Below are 22,831 nucleotides of genomic sequence, written 5' to 3'. Positions count from 1 at the left end.
TTTGTATCACTCTATACCTCAGTATGATGTATCATCACAACCCAGGGGCATTCTACCCCTCAGCTACCTCCCAGCCCTATTTATTTTTATTTATTACTTATTCTTTAATATATATTTTTACTGGTGCACTATAGTCTCACATCATAATGGAGATCATGTGGACAATGACGTGTATCCTCACAGTACTCGGTGCCCACCCCTCCCCACATCCCCTTTTCTCACCCTCTCTATACAGCGTGTCCAGGTTAACAATGTTATATTCACGTGTATACACATAGTCACACGTAGCATTTATTTTTGAAACCAGGTCTCACTAAGTTTCTGAGGCCGTTTTCAATACTGCCATCCTCCTGTCTCAGCCTTCAAATACTGAGATTACAGACGTGTGTCACTATACCAGCTAAAGTTTTTTTTTAATGTAATATAAATAAATGGAGACAGATGTGTTGGTACCCGAGCACTTGGAAGGTTGACGGGAGGATCACAGAGCAGCCAGAGTAAACATAGTGAAATTCTCAGCAACCTAGCAAAACCGCATTCCCAAACAAAAAGTAAGGTAGAATGTCCCTGGGTGCAATCCCTGGTAGCACAAAAATAAATATTAAAAATAATTGTAATATGTTTGTTAATGTACATCATGAACATTAGGAAATTTCCCTCTTCCCCCTCCCATCCAAGTAAATCACTAAGTCAAACATGAGAAGGAGGGAGGAGGAGAGAAAGGGGTGGGGATTGGACAAGAGCTGAGTGATGTGTACATGTACGCCTCCACCACCTTGTGCTCCATTAAGATGAATGGCTACAATGTAGCAATAAAAAATTTTAAAAAATAATTGTAATATGCATGATGTACATTCACACACATATCAAAGTCAATCACTAAACCAAACATGAGAAGGAGGGAGGAGGCAGGGATTGGGGTGGTTATTGTGTAAGGGCTAACTGGGTGATGTGTGCATGTATGCCTTCAATGTGCAAATAAAAGATTTAAAAATAGAATTCTGAAAAATAAAATAAAATTACATTAAAAATAAACAAGAGAGTACCCATGTGTATACATGGTCCAACTCTAGAGAAGGCCAACACATAAGGCCTTTGAATGGTGGTCTATGAAATTGCAACCTCAAAATAATAGAAAACTTCCAGAGGTAAACTTAAACTTTGTAGTATTTGAATTCAGACCAAATATGTTTTCCCCACATCTAAGATATCACCAATAATAATTATTCTTTATTACAAAGGATGCTCTGAAAAATAGATCACTCAGTACATAGAATTTATGTTTATAACCTAACACTTTGCAGCAGATATGAATTGGACTCTTGGAAAATATCTATATGATTGATCACAGCTTAATTTAGACTATGTAGTAGTGTGACATATTACAAAAATATTTCTCTAATTTACCACACACTGGTCTCAAAATGTCCATCCTCCTGTTTCAACCTCCCAAGTGCTAGGCTTACAGGTGTGTGCCAATATACCTGGCCCTTATTCTACTTTTCAAAAGTATCCACTTCTTTTTCTTGTACAAGGCTACCATTTTATATATGTACTAAATCAGAAACAACATCGTATAATTTAAACAATATATTCCCGTCTGCGAAATGCTAACTATACAGCACAAAAAGTGAAAAGATAACTACATGTAAAATAACCATGTAAAACATGCTGACTACATGTATGGTGCTGTGGAACGAAAGACAATTATTGTTGTGAACGACATTTCTGCTTCAGACTTGCAATTCTGAAATTAGGGAAATAGGCCAAATTTGGAAAAAAACTGAGACCACTTTGGATGATAAAATAGCTTGTCATTTTTAAAGAGTCACTTCATGTGATAAATCAGACAACGGGAACGCATATTCAGTACCATGACTCTGTTATGACATGATTTCTGTGATTTCTGAAGCATTTTACACTTATTCCACAGATTTATATACAATACCCAATACCCTTAATTATTATTTTGGAATATCCTAAGTCATTTCTTATTTTTAAAAACTCTGTTTTAGTATTGATAAATTCTGCCTAATTGTACAATAGCTGAGAGATGCAAAAGAAAAGAGTGATTAATAACTGGTTCTTCTATGGTTAGAGGAAAGGTATATATTCGGTCTCAATAATGAATGTGTATCCAAGTGGAACCCACAATTTGAAAGACACTTCAGTGGGAATTTATTTTTAAATAGTACTTTGCACCTCACTATAAATATCTACTTAGCATCTTTCGCTTTGTAAATGATGTTACTTCACATTTATATTAAATGGGTGCAGTACTGTGGCATTTTAAAGCTTTCTAATGCTAATACTTCTGTTTTAACAAGTAATAGAGAGTCTTAATTGGTCATTGAATAACTCTAGTTTGTAGACCTGGAACTGTGACCAAATGGATATTATTGATTAGGAAGTAGTTCCTTAATTTAGGGAATTGTGTGTTTGAGTCTTGATGGAATTACTTGTTTTTATGGCAGATGATCTATTTTATGTAAATTAGTGCCGAACTTAGTTTGACTTCCTGAAGAAATGATTCCTGAAGAAATTCCTGCCACACAATATTGAGGGAAGAAAGGTATCTGGTTTAGTTTGTTGTTTTTTTTTTTTTTAGTTTGCTGTTGTTGTGTGTGTCTGTTCGTGTGTGTGTGTGTGTGTGTGTGTGTGTGTGTGTGTGTGTGTTGAAAGAATAATGAGAAATTCATGTTTGTGTATATGCACTCACACACAGAGATATGGTAAATGTTTGCTTAAAATGAGACTATCTTCCCAAAGTTCTCATTTTCTCTTTCTTTGAATAAAGATAATCATATTTAGATAGCAGGTGTACTAGAATATTAAGTGTTAACCAAACTTTCAGGAGCCTGAACTTCCCCATTTGTCTTTCTTATTATTTCACAAAAGGTTTATGAAGATTATCTTTCTACATTATATTCTCCTAGTCCCAGAGCTGGGCAAGCCTGCCTTCTCATGTTGGGCCAGAAACAGTTCTTTCCCATATTTTATTTCAGCTTTCTTCTTGCAAGTAAACTTATTCTATCACCATCCCTAGGAACCAAATCTTTTATGCAGTTCAAATATTAACAACTGGAGTAGTTTTCATTTTTTTCCTTCAGTACACAATTGTCACAAACTCAGGGGTCAAAATCTTCCACCTGAGAGTTCACAGTTCTGTAAGTCAAAGCCTAGCTCAGCCTGTCTAGGGGTTTCACCAGGCTGAAGGCAAGGTATCAGGGGGGCCGAGTCTGCATCTCTTTCTCTTTTTGTAATATCTAGTAAGCCTTGAATGATTTATTAGCATTTTTATTTTTTATTGGTGCATTGTAGTCATACATCTTAATGGAGTACAAGACAGTAGAGCCATACATGAACACATCACTCATTTATCCCTTCCCCAATTTCTACCCCTTTCCCTCCTTCCTCTCTCTTTCTTATTATTGGCTTAGTGATTGATTTTGATATGTTTATGAATGTACGTCTTGTACATTAGGGAATTTCCCTCTTCCCCCTCCCATCCCTCTCAGTCAGGTGGCCTTATTTGCTCATCTCCTTCATCCCTTTCTGAAGAAAAATTAACCCAAGCCATCTCTGCTGTTAGAGAATTCAGTTTTTTGCAGGTGCAGCACTGAATTGCTGCTTTCTCCTTGTCTATGAACAGGGGCTGCTTTCAGAAACCAGAGTCTGCCCAGTACTTGACAGGCCCAGCAGGACACATCAAACCTGCTCAAGGTTTGAAACTCTGACTTGTCAGCAGTGACCAAACACTGTTGTGGGTGTAGAGCAGGAGTTGGGGGATCACGAGAATACCTGAGAATTCTGCTGGGCAGTAGTGCCTGTTTTTTGTGACTCTCACAGCTACAATTGGTCTCATAAATTTATGAAATTATTCATGGTCTCAGTTTTTTGTACCCTTTAGGATAGATAGACAGACAGACAGATAGAAAGATAGATATATAGATAGATACTAGATGGATAGATGATTGATAGATAGAAAGAAAAGAAAGAAAGAAAGAAAAAGAAAGAGAGAAAGAAAGAAATGATCACACCAGGATGTGTAATTTACTAAAGGAACCAGTGTGCCATTGGTTATGTTAAGAGCTATCACATGCCAGGCTGTAGACAGCCGAGTTGAAAACCAATTCAGAATATTCAATAGCTGTAATGGTCATATAATTATTAATATTATTGACCTACTAGAATTTCACATATTATTCTATTACTTTCCTTAGGAAATATTTTTCCCTCCCTTCCTTCCTTCCTTCCTTCCTTCCTTCCTTCCTTCCTTCCTTCCCTCCTTCCTTCTCTCCCTTCCTTCTCTCCTTCCTCTATTCTTTCATTCTTCTCTTCCTTTTTTCCCTGGTGTTGTAGAACTCAGATGCAAAGTTGAATTATCATACCACTCATTGAATGGATATTGTTTATCATTCATTTCTATCGTTTTAAGAATTTTGATATTTTATATAATCTATTCCCATTCCTTAAACCCATTCAAATTTTCTTCTTCATGGACAGTCATTGCAATGTGTTAGATTGGATTTTTTTGGTATTTTTATAATTTATATAATTAGGTAATGTTGATTTCTTGTACATTTGCTCCTTTGTTGATTTACATACATCGTAATGTGCAGTAACTTGTTCTGCTTCTTATTTTTATTCATGATATAATAAGTCTAAGATCTATTTCACTTCTCTGTGCCCTATTGTCATGTGCTTCTAATGGTCCCTCTTAGTTATGATATCCCTTGGCATCCACTATATTTTACTTTCAGCTTTCCTAGTAACTGAAACTAGGTTGATAGCAACTTCTCACTACCTCACATAATTTTACAGTTAGGATTACTTTGCTATGTCTTTATGACCCAACATGAGGAAGTCTAGATGAAACGTAAGTGGAATGGGAGCATTGTACTAAGATACATGAGTTCTTAATCTACACACGTACCACCAAATGGCCACCCAGACATGCATCTCTGTCTACAATCTGTAGGATGCACGAGATTCCCCAGAGAATCTTCTCAGTCATTGCTCATTAACTTTTTTCAAATCGAATAAAGGTTAAGTGATACTTGATTGTGTATTCATAGGCATTTTTCTACTCTCATTTCCTATCCTTCTTTTATCCCACAGGGTCTCTGTTACACTGAGGTTTTGATAAAAGTTCTAGCAATAAGTGAAATGAGCCTCATGCTTCTGCTTAAAGTAGAATAGGTTTTGCAATATAATCTGTCACCAAAGATAATTTTTTTCATATAAAGAGTTTATGTTTTCACAAAATATATTGAAACTTTTATCAATGATGCTTTTTGGTTTGATAAAAATCATGTTTGTTACTTTATAAATTTTGAGAAATATTTTGATTGATTTTCTGTTGTTAACCAAATTTTATTCTTGATAAACTTAATTATGAAATAATCAGAAAATGGGCTTTAGGAGATGGCCAGATCATTTTATTTATTTTAAGTTTTCTATCTTTTTTCTGCTGACAATTTTTAAAGTTTATATTTTCCTATCTATATATTATTTTGCCTGTTGTATTAAAAATAATTAGCATGCAGTTGTTGTGTGGTGGTGCATACCTATAAATTCTAGTACTTGGGAGGCTGAGACAGGAGAATTGCAGATTCTCAGCCAGCCTCAGCAATTTAGCAAGCCCCTTCAAAACTTAGTGAAACCTTGTTTCAAAATTTTAAAAAATACTTCTGGGGTATAGCTCAGAGGCAGAATGCCCCTGGCTTCAATATCTAGTGCCAAAAATTATATATATAATAAAGTAAGCATTATATATAATGTCATATAATTATACACACACACACACACACACAATGTATCTGTTGATAGTACATGTATAACCCTACACAGATATTATAAAATATCTTGACTCTATTAGCTATATTTGAAGAACTTCCATTTATTTGTTTGTAAAAAGAATAAATGTACTACTTAATTTTCTATGAACTGTCAAATTTGTCAGCTAAGCTTGGATTATAATTTTTTCTTTTATTTTTCCATTGGCTCTAAAATTCATTGGACAAACATCAATATTATTCCAGAGCCACTTAGGATGTATTACTTTTAGCATCTCTGTGATCTTGACTAAGAACCAAGTGTAATGGGCTGCCTGTGCAAACAAGATGTGAACTTTGGCACCAATCTTAGATTGGTACAGTGTCTTATGCAAGCAGTTTTTTCTCCAACTTTTCTATTCTGGCTTCCACTTGGAATCAGTTTGTGACACTCAAAGATTGATGTGTGTCAGCAAAATTTGTACCTAATTATAGTCTTGTCTTTTGAACAGCTAGGGGAAAAACATTTTTACCACAAGGATCTTGAGGGATGATTTCTTTTTCATTGCACCAGTTCTTGATCTTATTTCTATATAATTTTCTAAGTCCTAATTGTAGGTCTACAGTCTTGGTCAACTCATGGTAGTTCTTACCACATGTTCAATGAATAAATTGAACTCTATTCAAGAGGCACATATCCCTATCCCTATGTTTTAATTCTAGATATTCCAATAAGAAGCAGAGCCATGAATTGTGCTGCTATGAACATGAGTATGCATATGTTACTGTAGTTCTCTGATTTCAACCCCTTTGGAAAGATACCCAAGATAGCTAGAATGGAAGGATAGGAGAGAAAGAAGGGTGAGGTTGATTAATGGAGGAGCTACATCCGAATATGTGTAAAAGTATGAATATAGCATGGCCAACGTGGACACTCATTGTTGGAAGAGGGGAAGGGAAAGTGGGGGAGAGAGGGCACCAAACACAGTCTGAATGTATGCCATTTTCAATATGTTCTACATAAAAATTAAAAACTAAATTAAAAAAAGAAAAATGCTCCATTGTGGCAGGTTATATTAAACACACATAAATGTTGAATTAAACTATGTTGGAGATATGAGAAATGAAAGAAAAGAAGCAGCAGAGCCACAAAAAGTATAAACAGAATGATTATTTTCCTGAATATTAGCTAAGTAATTTCTTGAGATCCTTGTGAAAATCATTATGTCTCTGATTCGACCACAGACAAATACAGAAACCTTGGGGGTGGTTTCCCTTAAAGTGGCATCATTTCCAGACTCTAATTGCAGGCCAATGGCAGATGCTCTATGCTTCTGCTTTTCTACTTCCTATCAGCGTGCCCAGTCCAGTAAAGAAAAGCTATTATTGGCTCTAAACAAGGCACAGAGCCAAGCAGGGCCAGCTCCTGCACAGCATCACCCATACCTTCTCACCTCCACTTTCAAAGATCTCTTTTATTGGTAGATTCCTCCACCCTTAGAAACAGTTCCCCAACTGATAGAAGCTCACCAGCTCAGTACCAAGTCAGCCCTGCTGCCGACCTCATTCACTGTTAGTATATTCTTTTCCAAATTGAGGCCTCTTCACCTCATCACTTCTTTTCTCCTGAGACCCAAGTTCTTCCAGGGCTTATTTACAGGAAGGTCATATCTGAGGGTGCATCACCTTCTCTGCGGCTGTCCATCAGTCATTTCCTGGGCTCTATGGGATCCAGGTTAGAGAGCTGTGTGTTCTATTTATTAATCAAAATTAAATTAGAAAGTATATTTATTGCCCTCAGGTAACACAAAATAAATGAATTGTACCCCTCTCATTTTAAGGAACTAGTGTTTTATTGGGGAAATAGGGACATAGACAAAAATGTTCATGGTTTTTCATTTTGCTTGTATTTAAGAATAATGACTTTATAACCTAAATTATGTTGTTTTTCTTCAAATAATCTTGTGTAATTATATTAGTTTGCTAAAGCTGGGCTAACAAATGCCCACAAATTTGGTTGTTTAACTCACATAAGCTTATTCTCTCACAGTTCTGAAATCCAGAAGTTGTAAATCACTCCTCCAGCCTCAGGGAAGAGCCTGGCTTCCTGTGTAGCATCTGAGGCTTCAGGTTCTCCTTGATCTGTGGTGGCATTTTCTCTGTCTCTGCCTTCATCTTCACAAGGCCATCTCTCTCGTGTCTGTTTCAAATCTCCTTTCCTCTCCTCTGCTATTAAGACCCACAAAAAAATTCTGGATGATCACCTCTCAGGATTCTGAGCTTTAACTCTGCAAAGACTCTTTCCCCAAACAAAGGCAATTTTCCAGGTTCTTGGAGTTAGGACTTGAGCAGAGCCTTTTGAGGGTCTCTATTAGACCCACTGTGCTAATGAAGAGATTTAATTTTGTACATCTATTAAGTAAATTCATAGCAGCTGAACAGTCATCTGATTATATCTGTGTGATAAGGCTAGGCTCTCTGAGTAAGAAGAGTATTGTTGTCAGAGAAACATATTACACATGAGAAATTTATACAAATTGAAGGGAAGTACATGGATTTTAGTGTGCATTTTCCTATGAGCCAGCTTTATGCATTTATCAGTCCTAGGTATGTAGTATCTTTTTTGTTTTATAATAAACCACTTCAAAATAATTTCAGAGTGATAATGTACTGAGGTTATCCTGAACTTCATACCTACCATTAGCTATCTTGCGTTTAGGGGTGGAGTAAAAACAATGAGATTAGATGTGCCGATAGAAACTAAATCTTTGGAAGTCTTCAAGACCTTGTTTAAGAATGCAAAGTTAATTTGTAGGTGTTATTAAGTAGTTGTACATACAGGGAAATGGTTGGAACTGGAGCACATTATGCTAAGTAAGATTAGTCAGTCACCAAAAAGAAGAAATCGGATGTTTTCCCTAATATCCTAAAGCTAGGGAGAAATGGGTGACAGGAGGAACTCTAGAAGAAGATCCTATAGAGGAGCAAATAAGGCGACCTAACTGAGGGGATGGGAGGGGGAAGAGGGAAACTCTCTAAAGCACACGATGTACTTAAACAAACATATCAATCACTAAGCCAAGCCTGGGAAGGAAGGATGGGGAGGGAATGGAGTGGGATCGGGTAAGGGCTATCTGGTGATGTGTGCATGGATGTCTACACAAGTCTTTGATCCCATTAAAATGTATGACTACAATGCACCAATACAAATTTTTTAAAAAGAAAAAATTCGACAGTAAATTTTGAAAAATGTTGAGTATTTAGGAAAAGATAAAAGAAAAACAATTAGTTGGGAAGCAGTGCAGATAGCTGGGATGAGGCGGGGAGCGTGTGGTGTGGTGAGCTATGAAGCTGTGGGAGGGGGGTAGGAGCAAGTTCAAGCAGAACTGACAAGACTCCATGCCAGAGCCTCGTCCTGGAGGAGAGGCCTGTGGGACCCTCGGGGCCCCAAGGTGACAACAGCTCCTTCATGATAAGCTCCTCCTGTTACCTGCCTTGTCTGCTGTCTTCACTTTCATTCTGTCTTGGGGGAGAAGCAATAGTAGGTAGGACAGGACGGCAGCACTGCTCCAGGCAGTCACTCCAGACTGGAGCTGTGGCCATTGTATCTCTACATAAGTAAACACGTAAATGAAAGCACCAACTTTTTTTTTTCTCTCATTGTACTTAAGAATGCTCTTGTTGAAGCAGTAAAACAAAATACATATTGCTTTATTAAATCTAGACCTCCAGTGTGGCTCTTAAATATTCTATTTGACAAAATAGAAGGAAGTCATAACTGTGAGCTGCAACCAACGTGTAGCAGTCATCCATCGAGAGGGAGAGCTCTCGTATGACTGAAAGGTACATGCTCAATCTCTATTTCATTTAAAAAAAAAATGTGCTGGTATGATGGTGCACACCTGTAATCCCAGTACTTGGGAGGCTGACAGGAGGACCTTAGGTCAGAAGCCAGACTCAGCAACTTAGTGAGACCCTATTTCAAAATCTAAAAAAAAAAAAAAAAATTCAGGGCTGGTAGTTGCGTAAGAATGCCCCTAAATTCAATCCCTGGTACCAACACACACACACACACACACACACACACACACACACACACACACACTAGCAAAAGAGGAAGGACATGCATTTTAATGAAAAAGCAACTCATCCACAAAGTCTCTAAGATTTTTGTCAGGTTTTTCTCAAAAATGAACTAAGAAAATCTGTCTTCAAGGAAAACAATTGAGAGTATTTACTGAAAATACGCAAAGTTTTCAAGGGCAAATTGAAATTTGAGAATTAAAATTAAGAAATGTGTAGCTGTATTATTAAGCTTGGTAATATCTCAAAACTCAACAGATTTTTCTCAATAAATTGCCTAAGCTGTCCTGGAACCTGTGATCCTCCTGTCTCAGCCTCTGGTATCCTGGAATTACAGGCATTCACCACCATGTTCAGCTAATTAGTTTTACTCAAAATGTTATTTCTGCGTGGAATGTGGTGGAGCGTGCCTGTAATTCCGGTGTACCAGAGGCTGAGACAGGAGGATGGCAGCTTGAAAGACAGTCTCTGCATCATAGAAAGACTCAGCAACCTAGTGTGACCGTGTTTCAAAATAAAAATAAAAAGGGCTGGGGGTGTACCTGTACCCTGAAGGTAGAATGCTCCTGGGTTCAATCCCCAGTACCACAATATAAACGAATGAAGGAAAGAAGGAAGGATATTTTCATTAGTTTAGACAAACATATTATTTTACTAAACATATAAGAAAATAATGACTTAATAACGTGTAGGGTCTGATATCTCTTATAGTAATGCTTAGCAGATATAACCCACATGAATAAAGTAGGGTAGACGAGTAGTGTCTGGTTTTATTCTTTTGACTTGTTGGTTAAAATGGAGTGGCATATTATAGTGGTTGCAGAACTCACACATCAAAGTAGAAATTCTCCTCTATGCTCATTTGGTTATGTTTTTCTAAGATACCTGCGGTCATTTTTAATCTCAAACCTACCTAAATGGTGGAATTCTGAAGGACATGTTTATGTCCGTCATCTGTGACTTGTCTGTATTTAACATCATAAGTTGCTTGGGGCTCGTTCCTCAAAATAAATATGAGTACTATCACTTAGGAGCAGTAACATTTTAGACTGTTTGTATTGAGGAATTAATTCTGCCACCAACTGGACCTTCATATTTTGAATTGTCGATTGTGACACTCAGCAATTTGGACCCAAAAAACCTGAGTTACTTTCAGGTAATTTTTACCTCAGTTCAATTCTGTTAATTTTATATTTATTTAAAATAATTATTTTAATGGTGTCATTAAACTTAATTCAATATCGTTTTGTTGTTGTTGTTGTTGTTGTTGTTGTTGTTGTTGTTGTTGTTTTGCGGTTTTGGTTGGAACCCAGGGGCATTTGACCTCTGAGGTACATCCCCTGCCCTCTTTTTTATTCTTTATTTTGAAACAGGGTCTCACTAAGTTGGGGAAAGCCTCACTAAGTAGCTGAGGCTGTCTGCGAACCGCCATCCTCTGGTCTCAGCCTCCAAAATGCTGGGATTACAAGCGTGCGCCACCACGCCCGGCTCAATATTTTGGATTTTTGTAGCCATATAAAAATAAAATTTTCAGATATATATAAAATGCTTTACTTTAATGGTTTTAGTACTGAGAAGCTCTAGCCTTTCAAAATTGTATATGTATGAGTATGTGTGTGTGTGTACGTGTGTATACATGTGTGTTTGTGTGTGGGTGTTACCAAAGTTTGAACCCAAGGGCATTCTACCTCTGAGCTACACCCCCAACCCTATTTTATTTTTTATTTTGAAACAGGGTCTCAGTAAATTGCTAAGTAGCTGAGGCCAGGCTCAAACCTGCTATCCTCTTGCCTCAACCTCCAAAGAATGATTAGTAAGTACTATGACTAAGTATTATTAAGTACTCAACCTCCAAAGTACTATTATAAGTGTGCATCACCAGATCCACTGACTTTTCAACATCTTATAAATCTGATAATTATTTTATGTGAAGTCAATAGGTTTTAAATCAATAAAAGCATTTTTATTTTAGAATTTATTTTAAACATTGCCCTCCTAAAAGGAAGGCATACGAATGGCTTCTTACAGGAGAGTGAATCCATACAGGATTGAGAGTGAAGAACGGGGACAGGAGATTACATACAGCCATTACTGGCCTAAATTGTTATGATTCCGGTACTTTTAAAGTGAGTTTTATAGTCTTCCTTAGTACTTTTCTCTCCTAGCATCCCTGTAGTTTCTTAAATAAAAGAGGTAAAGGCATCACCCAGTTGGTCAACATGGAAACCCTGCGGTATCTTGGAAACCAAGGTAACAGTATCTGCCTAGATCACTGTCTGCATTGCTAGATTTCACAGAAGAAAACACTTTGTTGGAACCACAACATCTGGCAGACTGCCTAAGGCACCGAAATCAAAACGTCCCGAAGCCTCCTGTATCTCATCAGGTCATCATTAGTTCAATCTCTTGATTTGTGTTATGAGATTAGCAAAAAAATAAAGAATCCACAATATCTGTTGTAGTGTTATCTTGAATTGGAGTATAAAAATATTTGGAAATGTCCCTTGAACAAGATTTTAAATGTTTGTATGATATTCTTGGCCACATTTAGATATTTTATATTATATAATTATGAGATGGTACATCGCTGTTATGCTCTCTTTCTGATATAAATGATTAAACAACACATAATTTTCATTGTTTTTAGACTCAATTTTGGTAAGATCCTTTGTTTAGATATAAAATTAATAACATTTTTAACAATATATATTGTTCAAATATAACTTCAATTTACTATGATGGAATAAAATTTTGTTTTAAATATGGCCTGAGTCAATTATTTAATCATTTAAAAATTCAGAAGCTAAGCCCTATTTGAGGACATGCTTTGATGTGCTTAAAATATAATATGAGAATCACTGTTCCAAAAAAGGCATTTTTATTCTTCTCTCAGGGGTATTAATCCACAGAAACTGTGAATTATTTGGTGTCTAGTTTTTTTCCCTGAAAGGAAAATGAGTATTTTCAGATAGGTAGGTAGATGGGTACACACACACACACACACACACACACACACACACACACACACATAGATTTATATGTGTGTATGTGTGTTTATATATGTGTGTATGTGTGTAAACACACATATATATATAGTAGTATATATGAATCAAACTTATTTTTGTCAGTTATACTTTAAATCACTTACAATATCCACTTTAATTTTGCATGATAATCATTTTATTGTGTGTATATGGTTCTAGGGATTGAATCCATGGGCATTCTACCTAAAAGGACTACCCCCTCAGCCCTTTTAATTTTTTATTTTAAAATAAGATCTCCCTAAGTAGCTGAGGATCTACTTACTGAGGCTAACCTAGAACCTGTGATTCTCCTGTCTTGGCTTCCCAAGTTCTGGAATTATAGGCATGTACCACCAAGCCCAGCTTCATGACCTGTAACTAGTTCTCTAGTAGCATATCCTAATTGACATCAAAGGTAGCATCTTTGAAGGGGAAGGCCTCAGCCAGCTGTGGCAGTGCACATGCATGTGATCCCAGCATTTGAGAGGCTGAGACAGGAAGATCATAGATGCAAAGCTATCTTTTCAGAAATTTAGCAAGACCCGCAGCAACTTGGGGAAACTCTATTTCAAAATCGTAAGTAAAATAGGAATGGGAGGGCAGCTCTGAGATAGAATGCTCCTGGGTTCAATTCCTAGTACCACAAAAAGATGATGACCCCAATTGTTTTAAATATAAAAAAACACATGTGCACATTTTTCTTTATTTAGCATACTACTTAGTAATTGTAATGTTAGTAGGGTCTCATAAGTTACAAATGGAATCATGAATTTTTCTCCCCAGCACTACCCTCATTTACAGATAAAGTATGCATAATAAAGTGAAAGCGTTGCTTATCGCTCATGCAGATCAAAACCTGGACCCTTGTCAAGGGCAGATTTCTTATGTTAGACCCAGGGAAGATGCCCTGTCACTCAAGAAATCCAGCAGGCAGCCAAGTTGGGTACCAGCCCCTCCTCTGACTCAGTTGTGCAGTGTTGGCATAGGTGCTCCCCCGTTGCCTTTTCTCTTATCTGTAGTACAGGGGTAATGGTAATATCAGTTTATCAGGGTTTCAGAAAAATTGTTTGGATAATTGATATTTATCCTCATGTAAAGATCAAGATCAAAATCCTAAAGATGCTGAATATCAGAAGGTGTCATTTGGACAGGGAGTGGTGAGACTCTTACCAATACAAATGACAGGATGTGTCAGTGCTTCCTCTTGGTGCTGGGAGCTCATTCAAAAGATCCTCAAGTTCCCATTAGCCAGAGATCGAACACTCAGTAGTCCCAACAGGTGACTTTATGTTTATACTTGTAAAAATGATTGATACCTAAGATGAGCATGGGGGGGCACACCTGTTATCCTAGTATTTGGGAGGCTGAGAAAGGAGAATTGCAGGTTCAATGCCAGCCTCAGCAATGTAGCAAGACCCTGTATCTAAACAACAACAACAACAACAACAACAACAACAACAACAAAAATAGGGCTGGGAGTGTAGCTCAGATGTAGAACCTCCCTCTGTTCAACCCACAATACCACCAAAAAGTAATTAATACACAAATTACAAAACTTTCAGTGTGGCTAAGAAAGTTGTGATGTCATTCATGTTGACCAGAACCCTGGCATCTAAAAACGTATTGCAGCTATGTATTCAGCAAGCATGAAACGCAAAGCTATACTTTTATGGCTCAGGTGCAATTTAAATTAAAAATGTTGAAAGAAATGTGTCTCAAATAGAATCAAGCTGATAGACGAGAAAGAGACCAGAATTCGTGTCTCAGACTTCCTATTTTTACTGTCACTAGTGATAGCAATCAACAGCTTAGCATCAATAAGAAAATACAGAAACATTATTTAATATTTATGAGAACATTTTGCCATTCTGTAAGACATTACTGCTTACAAAATACTTTTACATACATTATTTTAGAACTCAATTATTAGCTAAAGTGACTTAAAATTTAAATATTTATTTTACTGACTTCTTTCTCAAAATAAGTGTTTCAAAATGATTAGATTTAGGCAGAAAAGTGAACTTAAAGTTGTTTCATAGGCTTAAAAATATTCATGTTTATTTTTATAAGGAGTTAATGCACAAAGCGATCTAGTACAAGAAGAGCTGAAATGCAGACATCTAACCCACCCCAGCAAATGGAATGTTTGTGTACACGCATGCCTGTGTTGGTGTCAGAGTATATTTTGTTGTTTTATATATGAAGGTTTGCAATGACTAAAAGTTACACACTGCAGCAAATTAAGCATTGTAAATGGAATATTAGCTATTGCATTTATCCAAATATTGACTATCTTCGGCAAGGAGGTTCACACCTATAATCCCAGCTATTTGAGAGCCTGAAGAAGGAAGATTGCAAGTTCAAGGCAGCCTGGGTAACTTAGAGAGCTACTGTCTCAAAAATGTGCCTGGGTTGTAGTTCAGGAATAGAACACTCCAAGATTAAATTCTGGTACTATAAAAAGTATTAATGAAAACTTTATATTTGGTGAGGAGAAATTAAGGCATAGTAAAATGATAATGAATTTTCATAGGATGCCATAGGATCATAAAGGATATTAATATGCTATTTATTGTGTTAATTGATTGTGACTATTTTCCGCTAATAATACTAATCCCAAAATAGAAAATCTTTTACATTAGCAGGGAAGAAACAAATTTCTATGATTTAGAAAAAATAACTAATATCACATTATTATTGCAATGTTATGATAGAGAGTCATTGAAGACATGAGCAGTTTTCTATTTCTGTTGCCTGCAGGGAAAAAAAAATAAAAGAATGAAAAAGCTGTAGCAGACATGGTACCAAAAGAGTCAAAAGCTAAAACACACAAATTTATTGACTCTTTATTCATTGCCAAATGGAGAGTTGTTTACATGAGCCTATAAATCGTGGGTGGGCCTTTGTGAGGGAAGTGATGTATGAGTCCCTCAACACTGTACATTTTCCAGGCTAGTAGATTTACTGTTTATGTTTAGTGACTCAAAATATTAGAGCCACCCTGCCCAGAGTCAGGTGCCTGTTGTCTAGTTGTTATAGTGAGGAACCACTATATATATATATATATATATATATATATATATATATATATATATATAGTGGGGAACTTGTATGATAGGTGGGAGTTATCAGAGAGATAAGATATTGAACCCAATCAATAGTTAATCAAATTTAAGGAGAATCCTCTTTGTGCCACAACCATTACTGTTTACCAGGAAGATAACTTTCCTAGAAGCATTGAGTCCATGGGGCCATTCTACAAAACGTTTAGACCACTTCCAAATGCAGCACACAGCCTGCCAGTACTTGGGAGGCTGAGATGGGACAATTGCAGGTTCAAGGCCAGTCTTACCAACTTAGTGAGACCCTGTTTCAAAGTAAAGATATATAAAGGGTGGGAGATATACCTGGGAGGCAGAATGCTCCTGGGTTCAATTTCCAGTATTAAAAAAAAATTCAGCACAATATCAACTGTGACCAAACTTCAGGGCATAATGGAACACATGGTGTTTTGTTCATTATTGTTTTGAGTTACAGTTGATTAAAAATTAGTACAATTATCCACTGGGTACCGGTTTGAGACAGAAGGAGAGCTGATCGTTTTGTTTTAGCACTCCAACAAAGAACATGTACTGAACGTTAAGTTAAAAAATATTTTTTTTCAAGGTAACCGAACTGCACAACATCAAAAATATAACCAGACTGCCTCGAGAGACCAAGAAGCATGCGGTGGCAATTATCTTTCATGATGAAACGTCGAAGACATTTGCCTGTGAGTCAGGTAAGCAATTACAGCCCCATCCGCCACTCGAGGAAATTGAGTTGCTTCTGAGACAATGACCCAGACATACGGAGATGCCGGTCTGAACAGGATGCTCATTGTAATGAGGGTGCGTCGTGGAAGACTTCAGTATGAAGTTCCACATACTGATTTCTGCGGAGCTTTGGGGGCACTTGTTTTCTCTTTTGTGTCTGAGTTTTGCTCCCAGGTGGTCTTTGGACTCCTGGGTTTACTGTTCAAGCCCTGAGAATTAAGTAAACAATACCAGGGGGGTGTATTGAAGGTGAGCATGTGACTTGTGTTTTGTTTTTTGCCAAGGGTAGCTGTAGGCATTTTGTACGGCAATGATAATGCTGCTGTAAAAAAGAAGAAGAAGAAGAAGGAAAAAAAAAAAAAAGCATGGCAAAACATAGCCGGATTCCCCAGACATTTCTCAACAGAACTTGGAGCAATTTGTTGCCTTCAAAGATTCTCAGTAGTACAAGTAAATACATTTCTGACTGCATTTTAGCATGCAAGTTCATAATGCAGTCCGACAGTTCTGAGACACAAGCAGCTTGTAGTTTGAACTTGCAGTATTTCTCATGTTGGAATCTCTGTGCCCTGTTATGTTTTATCTGGGTTATCACTTTAAAGAATTTTGCTCGATGCCATGGTACATTCATTTTATAATGGATATCAGTACAAATATCAAGAGCTAGAAAGAGTTGAATTTAAAATAGTGTGCATGTATGCCTCTACCATCTTGTACTCCATTAAGATGTATCGTTACAATGCACCAATAAAAATAAAATAATAGGTAAGTCTTTGGGAGAAGCTTTTTTATCTTAAATTTAGGTAGTTATATGAACTTCATATAAATCCAGTTTTATATAAATTAAAATAAAAATATAAAAAATATATATTTATATCTTACTTAAAAATAAAAATATAAACTTTAAAAATAAAAATTCTGGATTTATACAATTAAAGCTTACAGATAATTAATACAAGGTTATATTTTTCCAAAATCAATCATGTCATGTTACCTAGCTAAAATTGCTCACATCTCTTTACCTACACCTATCTTTGTTTTGCTAAATGGAGCTGAAATTTATCAAGGTGTTCCTCTTTCCTTCGATGTCTTTACTTATCAGTCCTGGCACAGAATTCTAATTTTCCATTGGACCTCTTCTCATCCTTCAAAATAGACTTTCTGGATTATCGGGAAAATATTTAATCATGAATATCAAGCCCCATTTTAGAAACTGTCGAAGCCTTATTGGCATAATATATTATTACCCCAAAGTATTTCTGCCTTATTGCTCATTGTCTTAAAACTGCCTAACCACTTCATTTTTCTCTGAGCTCATAAATATATTAGTGTCTTATATTAAAACTGATAATGAGAAAATTTGTATTTAAAAAATAAAAGGTAATTTTTATTATTTTAAATTTTTTGGTAGTGTTTTACATTTTAGAAATTGTAGCGAGCAGTGTTGTGGATATATCAGTAACACTGGATCCTGTTATTTCAAAAAAATATGTAATTATATTAATGAAATAAAACTTTTATTTAGATTTTTGGAGAGATAGTGACTTACAATCCATGTTTACTTAATTAATCATTTACTATATTGCCTTTTTAAATGATTTTTACTAAGATCACAGCAGAAACATTTAGCACACTTTTATGTATTTACACAGATGGGTTTTCTAATTTACATTTTTATAATTCAGTCTCTACTTGACTTCCTAAATTTTTTAAATTAGGGTCAAGAATACTATAAAGGGTATGAATCTTCCCTCTTCCCATTTTTTAGACTCTAGAAAGATGGGGAGAATGCATGTGTGTATAAACACACACACACACACACACACACACACACACACACACACACTTTCTTCCTGAAATCCTTGCTGCTCTATGACATTTTTCCTGATATCACCTGAATACCCTCCCCTGTAAGCAACAAAAGATGTGTACCAGCAGGCCAAATGAAGAAAGGATCTTTTTCCATTCTGATACCTACACTTTAATGAAGATGTATTATTTCAACAGGACACAACATGTGAGTTTTACATTCATATCATCCCAAGTGCTTGGAAGTAATGCTCATCTCCATAAAGAGTCAATATCAGTGCATTAATTCAGAAGCTCTTGTGCACAGAACTCAAGCTCAGCAGTACTTAGGCATCTGCAAAATTTTAAACTCTAAAGTATGCCTGCAGGAATGTTGTTGAACTCTGCACAGCAGGGCACATGGATGTTCAGGAGAGTATATATGTGGGACAACAGGTGAAGGACCCTCCCACACCTCCAGTCCTGGTATTGTGATGTCAGCATTGTATTTTCATGTATGGCGAGGCACAAACAAAACCCACTCCTCACTAAGTCAACTTAGCGAGTGCGCTTTTAAAACATATTGGAAGGCCATAAGAATAAAGAATTTAAAAATAATCTTCCTGAGTACACTTCTACTAATAGAAACCTCAGGATCTTGGAGAAATGGTTGATTCTAGGAGTGCAGTAGAAAATACATGAGATGAACTCAGAGCATCTTGCAGTGTCAGAAAGTAAGAAAACACTAAATAAAGGGGGGAAATGTGGGTAGTTCAAAAGAACTCAGGAGTTCCCAATGATGAAGGCCAGAACAGTTTAAGCAACAAAATGAAATAGTATGAGATTATAATTCAAGTTATAAAATAAATATTCGTGAGTCCATGTTGATATATTGTAATAACTGAACACATAAATAAGTGGGAGAAAATAGGTGAATATCCCATATAAAATTCCAAATAATGTATGTAGTTACTCTGACCTCAAGGATGTCCTACATAACTCCCCACCCCCTAAGTGTGAGCTGTCCTTCATGACTTCCTTTCAAGAAAAATCTAATAGAAAGAGGTGGGTTGAGATGGGAGAGAATAATTTTTGCAGTACAGAAAACTCTTGAAAGATACAACCTTAGCCAAGAGATCAAGGTTGTTGAATATCAACAATGGTAATTCATGTTGATAGCATCTATCCTTGGGATGATATTTAAAAATGATACTGGATCTTGTGGTCTTCTTCCCAACAATCCAGATATACAGAGTAATCATGGAAAAAATTATCAGGAAAATCCAAACAGAAGAATGTTCTACAACATACCTGAACAGTATTCTTCAAAACTTTCAAGGTCATCAAAAACAAGGAAAGTGTTAAAAAAGTCTCCCAGCCAAAAGAAGTACAAGGAGATAATAAAAAATACAATACATGGTATCCTGAGAAACAAATTAGGACATTAGTTGAAAATAAATGATACTACTAGGTAAAATGTGAAGAAATCCCAAAAATGAACAAATTAGGACAGTATGGCTGTTGCTACCTTGCTAGCCACTGCCACATAGTTTTCAGCATCCTAAAATAAGTGTTTGTCCATGAAAAACTTTACTCAGTTCTTATTGGGTTAAAAAGTTGAAATTAATATGGATGTATTTATGAAATGTAGCTTTAGGGAAGCATTTTGGATGTTAAATTTTATACTGGTTTATTCTCAAAGAAAAACAATTATAGAAAAAGGGCTATAGTTGTATTTGAAAATAATTTATTTCAAAGATAGGCATTATATTATTACATTATTAGAGTCACTAATATCACTTTGAAATAAATCTGACAAGTGATTATCTCTTTAAGTCATGGTGATATCTTCAAACCTATAATATAAACACCATTAGTTAATTTTACAAAAAAAATTCATTTTCTCGACTTTTAATATCCCCATTATCAATTACATGTGAATACATAAACTATTTGAAATGCTACTAATGAAGAAACTACAATTATTATAACCACAATAGGCAAGATTCTATTTAGCTTGAAAAGATTTCTTGAACCAAACAATTCTTTTTCGGACCAAGACTGTTTCCCATACTATCTTGATTTCATGCTCTCAGACTCTTAAATCTAAAATTTTAGTTTTGTACAGTACTTTAATGGCTCATGTAAGATTTTTTAAAAAAATGAAAGGCTTTTCAATTACAAGAATATAGTCTAATTTCTAAGAAAAATTTCCTAAAAATGGGGTTAAAGCTAGATCCAAATTATTTAAATTTTTAGCAAATAGTTTTTCAACTTGCTTAAATTATGACTTACTTGAAACTAGTATTCATTTTTTAAACTACTTTTTTTGTGTAATTGTAATAGCCTGCTTGAAGCTAGCAAAAAGTTAGAGAAACAATGGCATGATTTTTTAAATTGTCAACTTCATGGTGCATGCTGATGGTAAAAAGAAAAAATTAGAAACTCATAAAGAAGGAATTTGATTGCTTTTCCATACCAATTATGTCTTAGATAGCTGTTAAAATGCAGTAGTGCATACCTGTTGATAAGTTTTATTTTCTGGGGAAATGCCATGTCAAGTAGATATTGCATGGATTATTAAATACTCAAACAAATTGCTAAGGGATAGCAGGAAACCCATTTTTTTAGAGTTTAATAAAAGGAACGTTGCTTCTTGCTTGTCTGAGTATATCTGCACCACTGCCTAAGGATAAAGAAATTCAAAATTCTTTATTGTTTTATGAGAACTGTGTTGGAGGACAGCCTTTTTTTCCTTTAAAAGTCTCAGAATCAGTTGAGGTCAAGTTATTTTGGAGTTTCAGGAAACATTACTTTGGAGTGTTCAGGAAACATTGCTCATTAAACATAAAGAATGATTAAGAAGAAGTAACAAAAGTACTTACTAAAGCCTTTGTATAGTTCTGCCATAGGAGTTGTAGATGCATTTATACACCAAAACTCTTTAAGAATTTTTGTGTTTTTAAACATGTCATCTTAAATTAGACAAATTCCTAGACACATACACCTTACCCAGATTGAAGCATAAAGAATTAATCACAGCATATCAATAATGAGTGATGTGATTATATTAACATTAAAAAATCTACCATCAAAAATAAACTCAATATCAAATGGTTTCACTGCTGAACTCTACCATTTAAAGAATTAAAGCCAGGTATGGTGGCACAGGCCTGTAAAACCAGTACTTGAATGGCTAAGATAGAAGGATCACTGGTTTGAGGATACCCTCAGCAATTAATGAAACTCTCATCAACCTAGAGAGACCCTGTTTCAAAATAAAATGAAAATAGGACAGTGGATATAGCTCAGAGGTACTAAAAAATGTCCTATCTCCAGTACCACGGAGAAGAAAAAGAAGGAGAAGAAGGAGGAGGAGGAGGAGGAAGAGGAGGAGGAGGAGGAGGAGGAGGAGGAGGAGGAGGAAAAAAGAGGAAGGTTAAGAGAGAGAAGAAAGAGGAGGAGGAGAAGGATGAGGTTGAGGAGGGAGGAGGTTGAGAAGAAGGTGGAGAGAAGAGAAAGGAGGAAGAGGAGAAAGAAGAGAAGGAGGGGAAGGAGAAAGAGAAAGAGGAGGAAGAGGAAGAAGAAGGAGAAGGGAGGAGAAAGAGGAGAGAGGAGGAGGAGAGGAAGGAGAAAGAGAAAAAGGAGGAAGGAGAAAGGAGGAGGAGTAGAAGAACTATTATTTGTAATTATTCCAATAAATTGATGAATAAGAGGGAGGGAAAGGAAGGATGGTGGGAAGTGGGGAAGAGATAAATGAGTGATGTGTGCATGTGTGCCTTGACCATCTTGTATCCCATTAACCTGAATAGAAAATTTTTCCAAGCTCATCCTATGAAGCCAGCATTAACTTAACACCAAAACCAGACAAGAACACAACTAAAAAATAATTGTCATAATTGTCACTGTCCAGAGGAACATAGTTTCAAAAGTCCTCCACAACAAAGAATCAAGCCAAATACAATGGCACATTATCATTTATATTCACTATGATCAATTGGAATTTATCCCAGGAATCCAAGGATGGTTCCACCTTCACAAATAAATAAATGTGATATACCACATAAGTAAAATAAGGATAAAAACACATAATCATGCTGATAAATGCAGGAAAGACCCCTGACATTTAAAAAAAATCTACACAAATTACTCATGGAAAGAATGTGCCTCAATATAATAGAGACCATTTATATTAAGCCAATAGATAACATCATACTAAATTGGAAAAAAAAGTGAAATCTTTCTTGTAAGATCTGGAATAAGATAAGGATACTGACTTTCACATGTTTGTTCAACGTAGTACTGGAAGTTCTAACCTGAGCAATCAGTAAAGAGGAATAAATAA

At 35.9% G+C, this 22,831-nt stretch overlaps 1 protein-coding gene across 1 annotated transcript in view; it reads left to right on the top strand.

The window, feature by feature from the left end:
• Window positions 1-22,831, top strand: part of DOK6 (docking protein 6) — a gene marked incomplete at both ends in the record, with an annotated part of 403,347 nt that overhangs the window by 145,967 nt on the left and 234,549 nt on the right. The window contains one exon of the mRNA XM_080714802.1: window positions 16,550-16,664. Within this exon, the coding sequence (XP_080570928.1) occupies window positions 16,550-16,664 (115 nt within the window). The remainder of the gene's footprint in view (window positions 1-16,549; window positions 16,665-22,831) is intronic.

This window comes from Muscardinus avellanarius (genome assembly GCF_963383645.1).
Source record: "Muscardinus avellanarius genome assembly, chromosome: 17".
Lineage (NCBI taxonomy): Eukaryota > Metazoa > Chordata > Mammalia > Rodentia > Gliridae > Muscardinus > Muscardinus avellanarius.
This window is presented reverse-complemented; position numbering and strand designations above follow the sequence as displayed.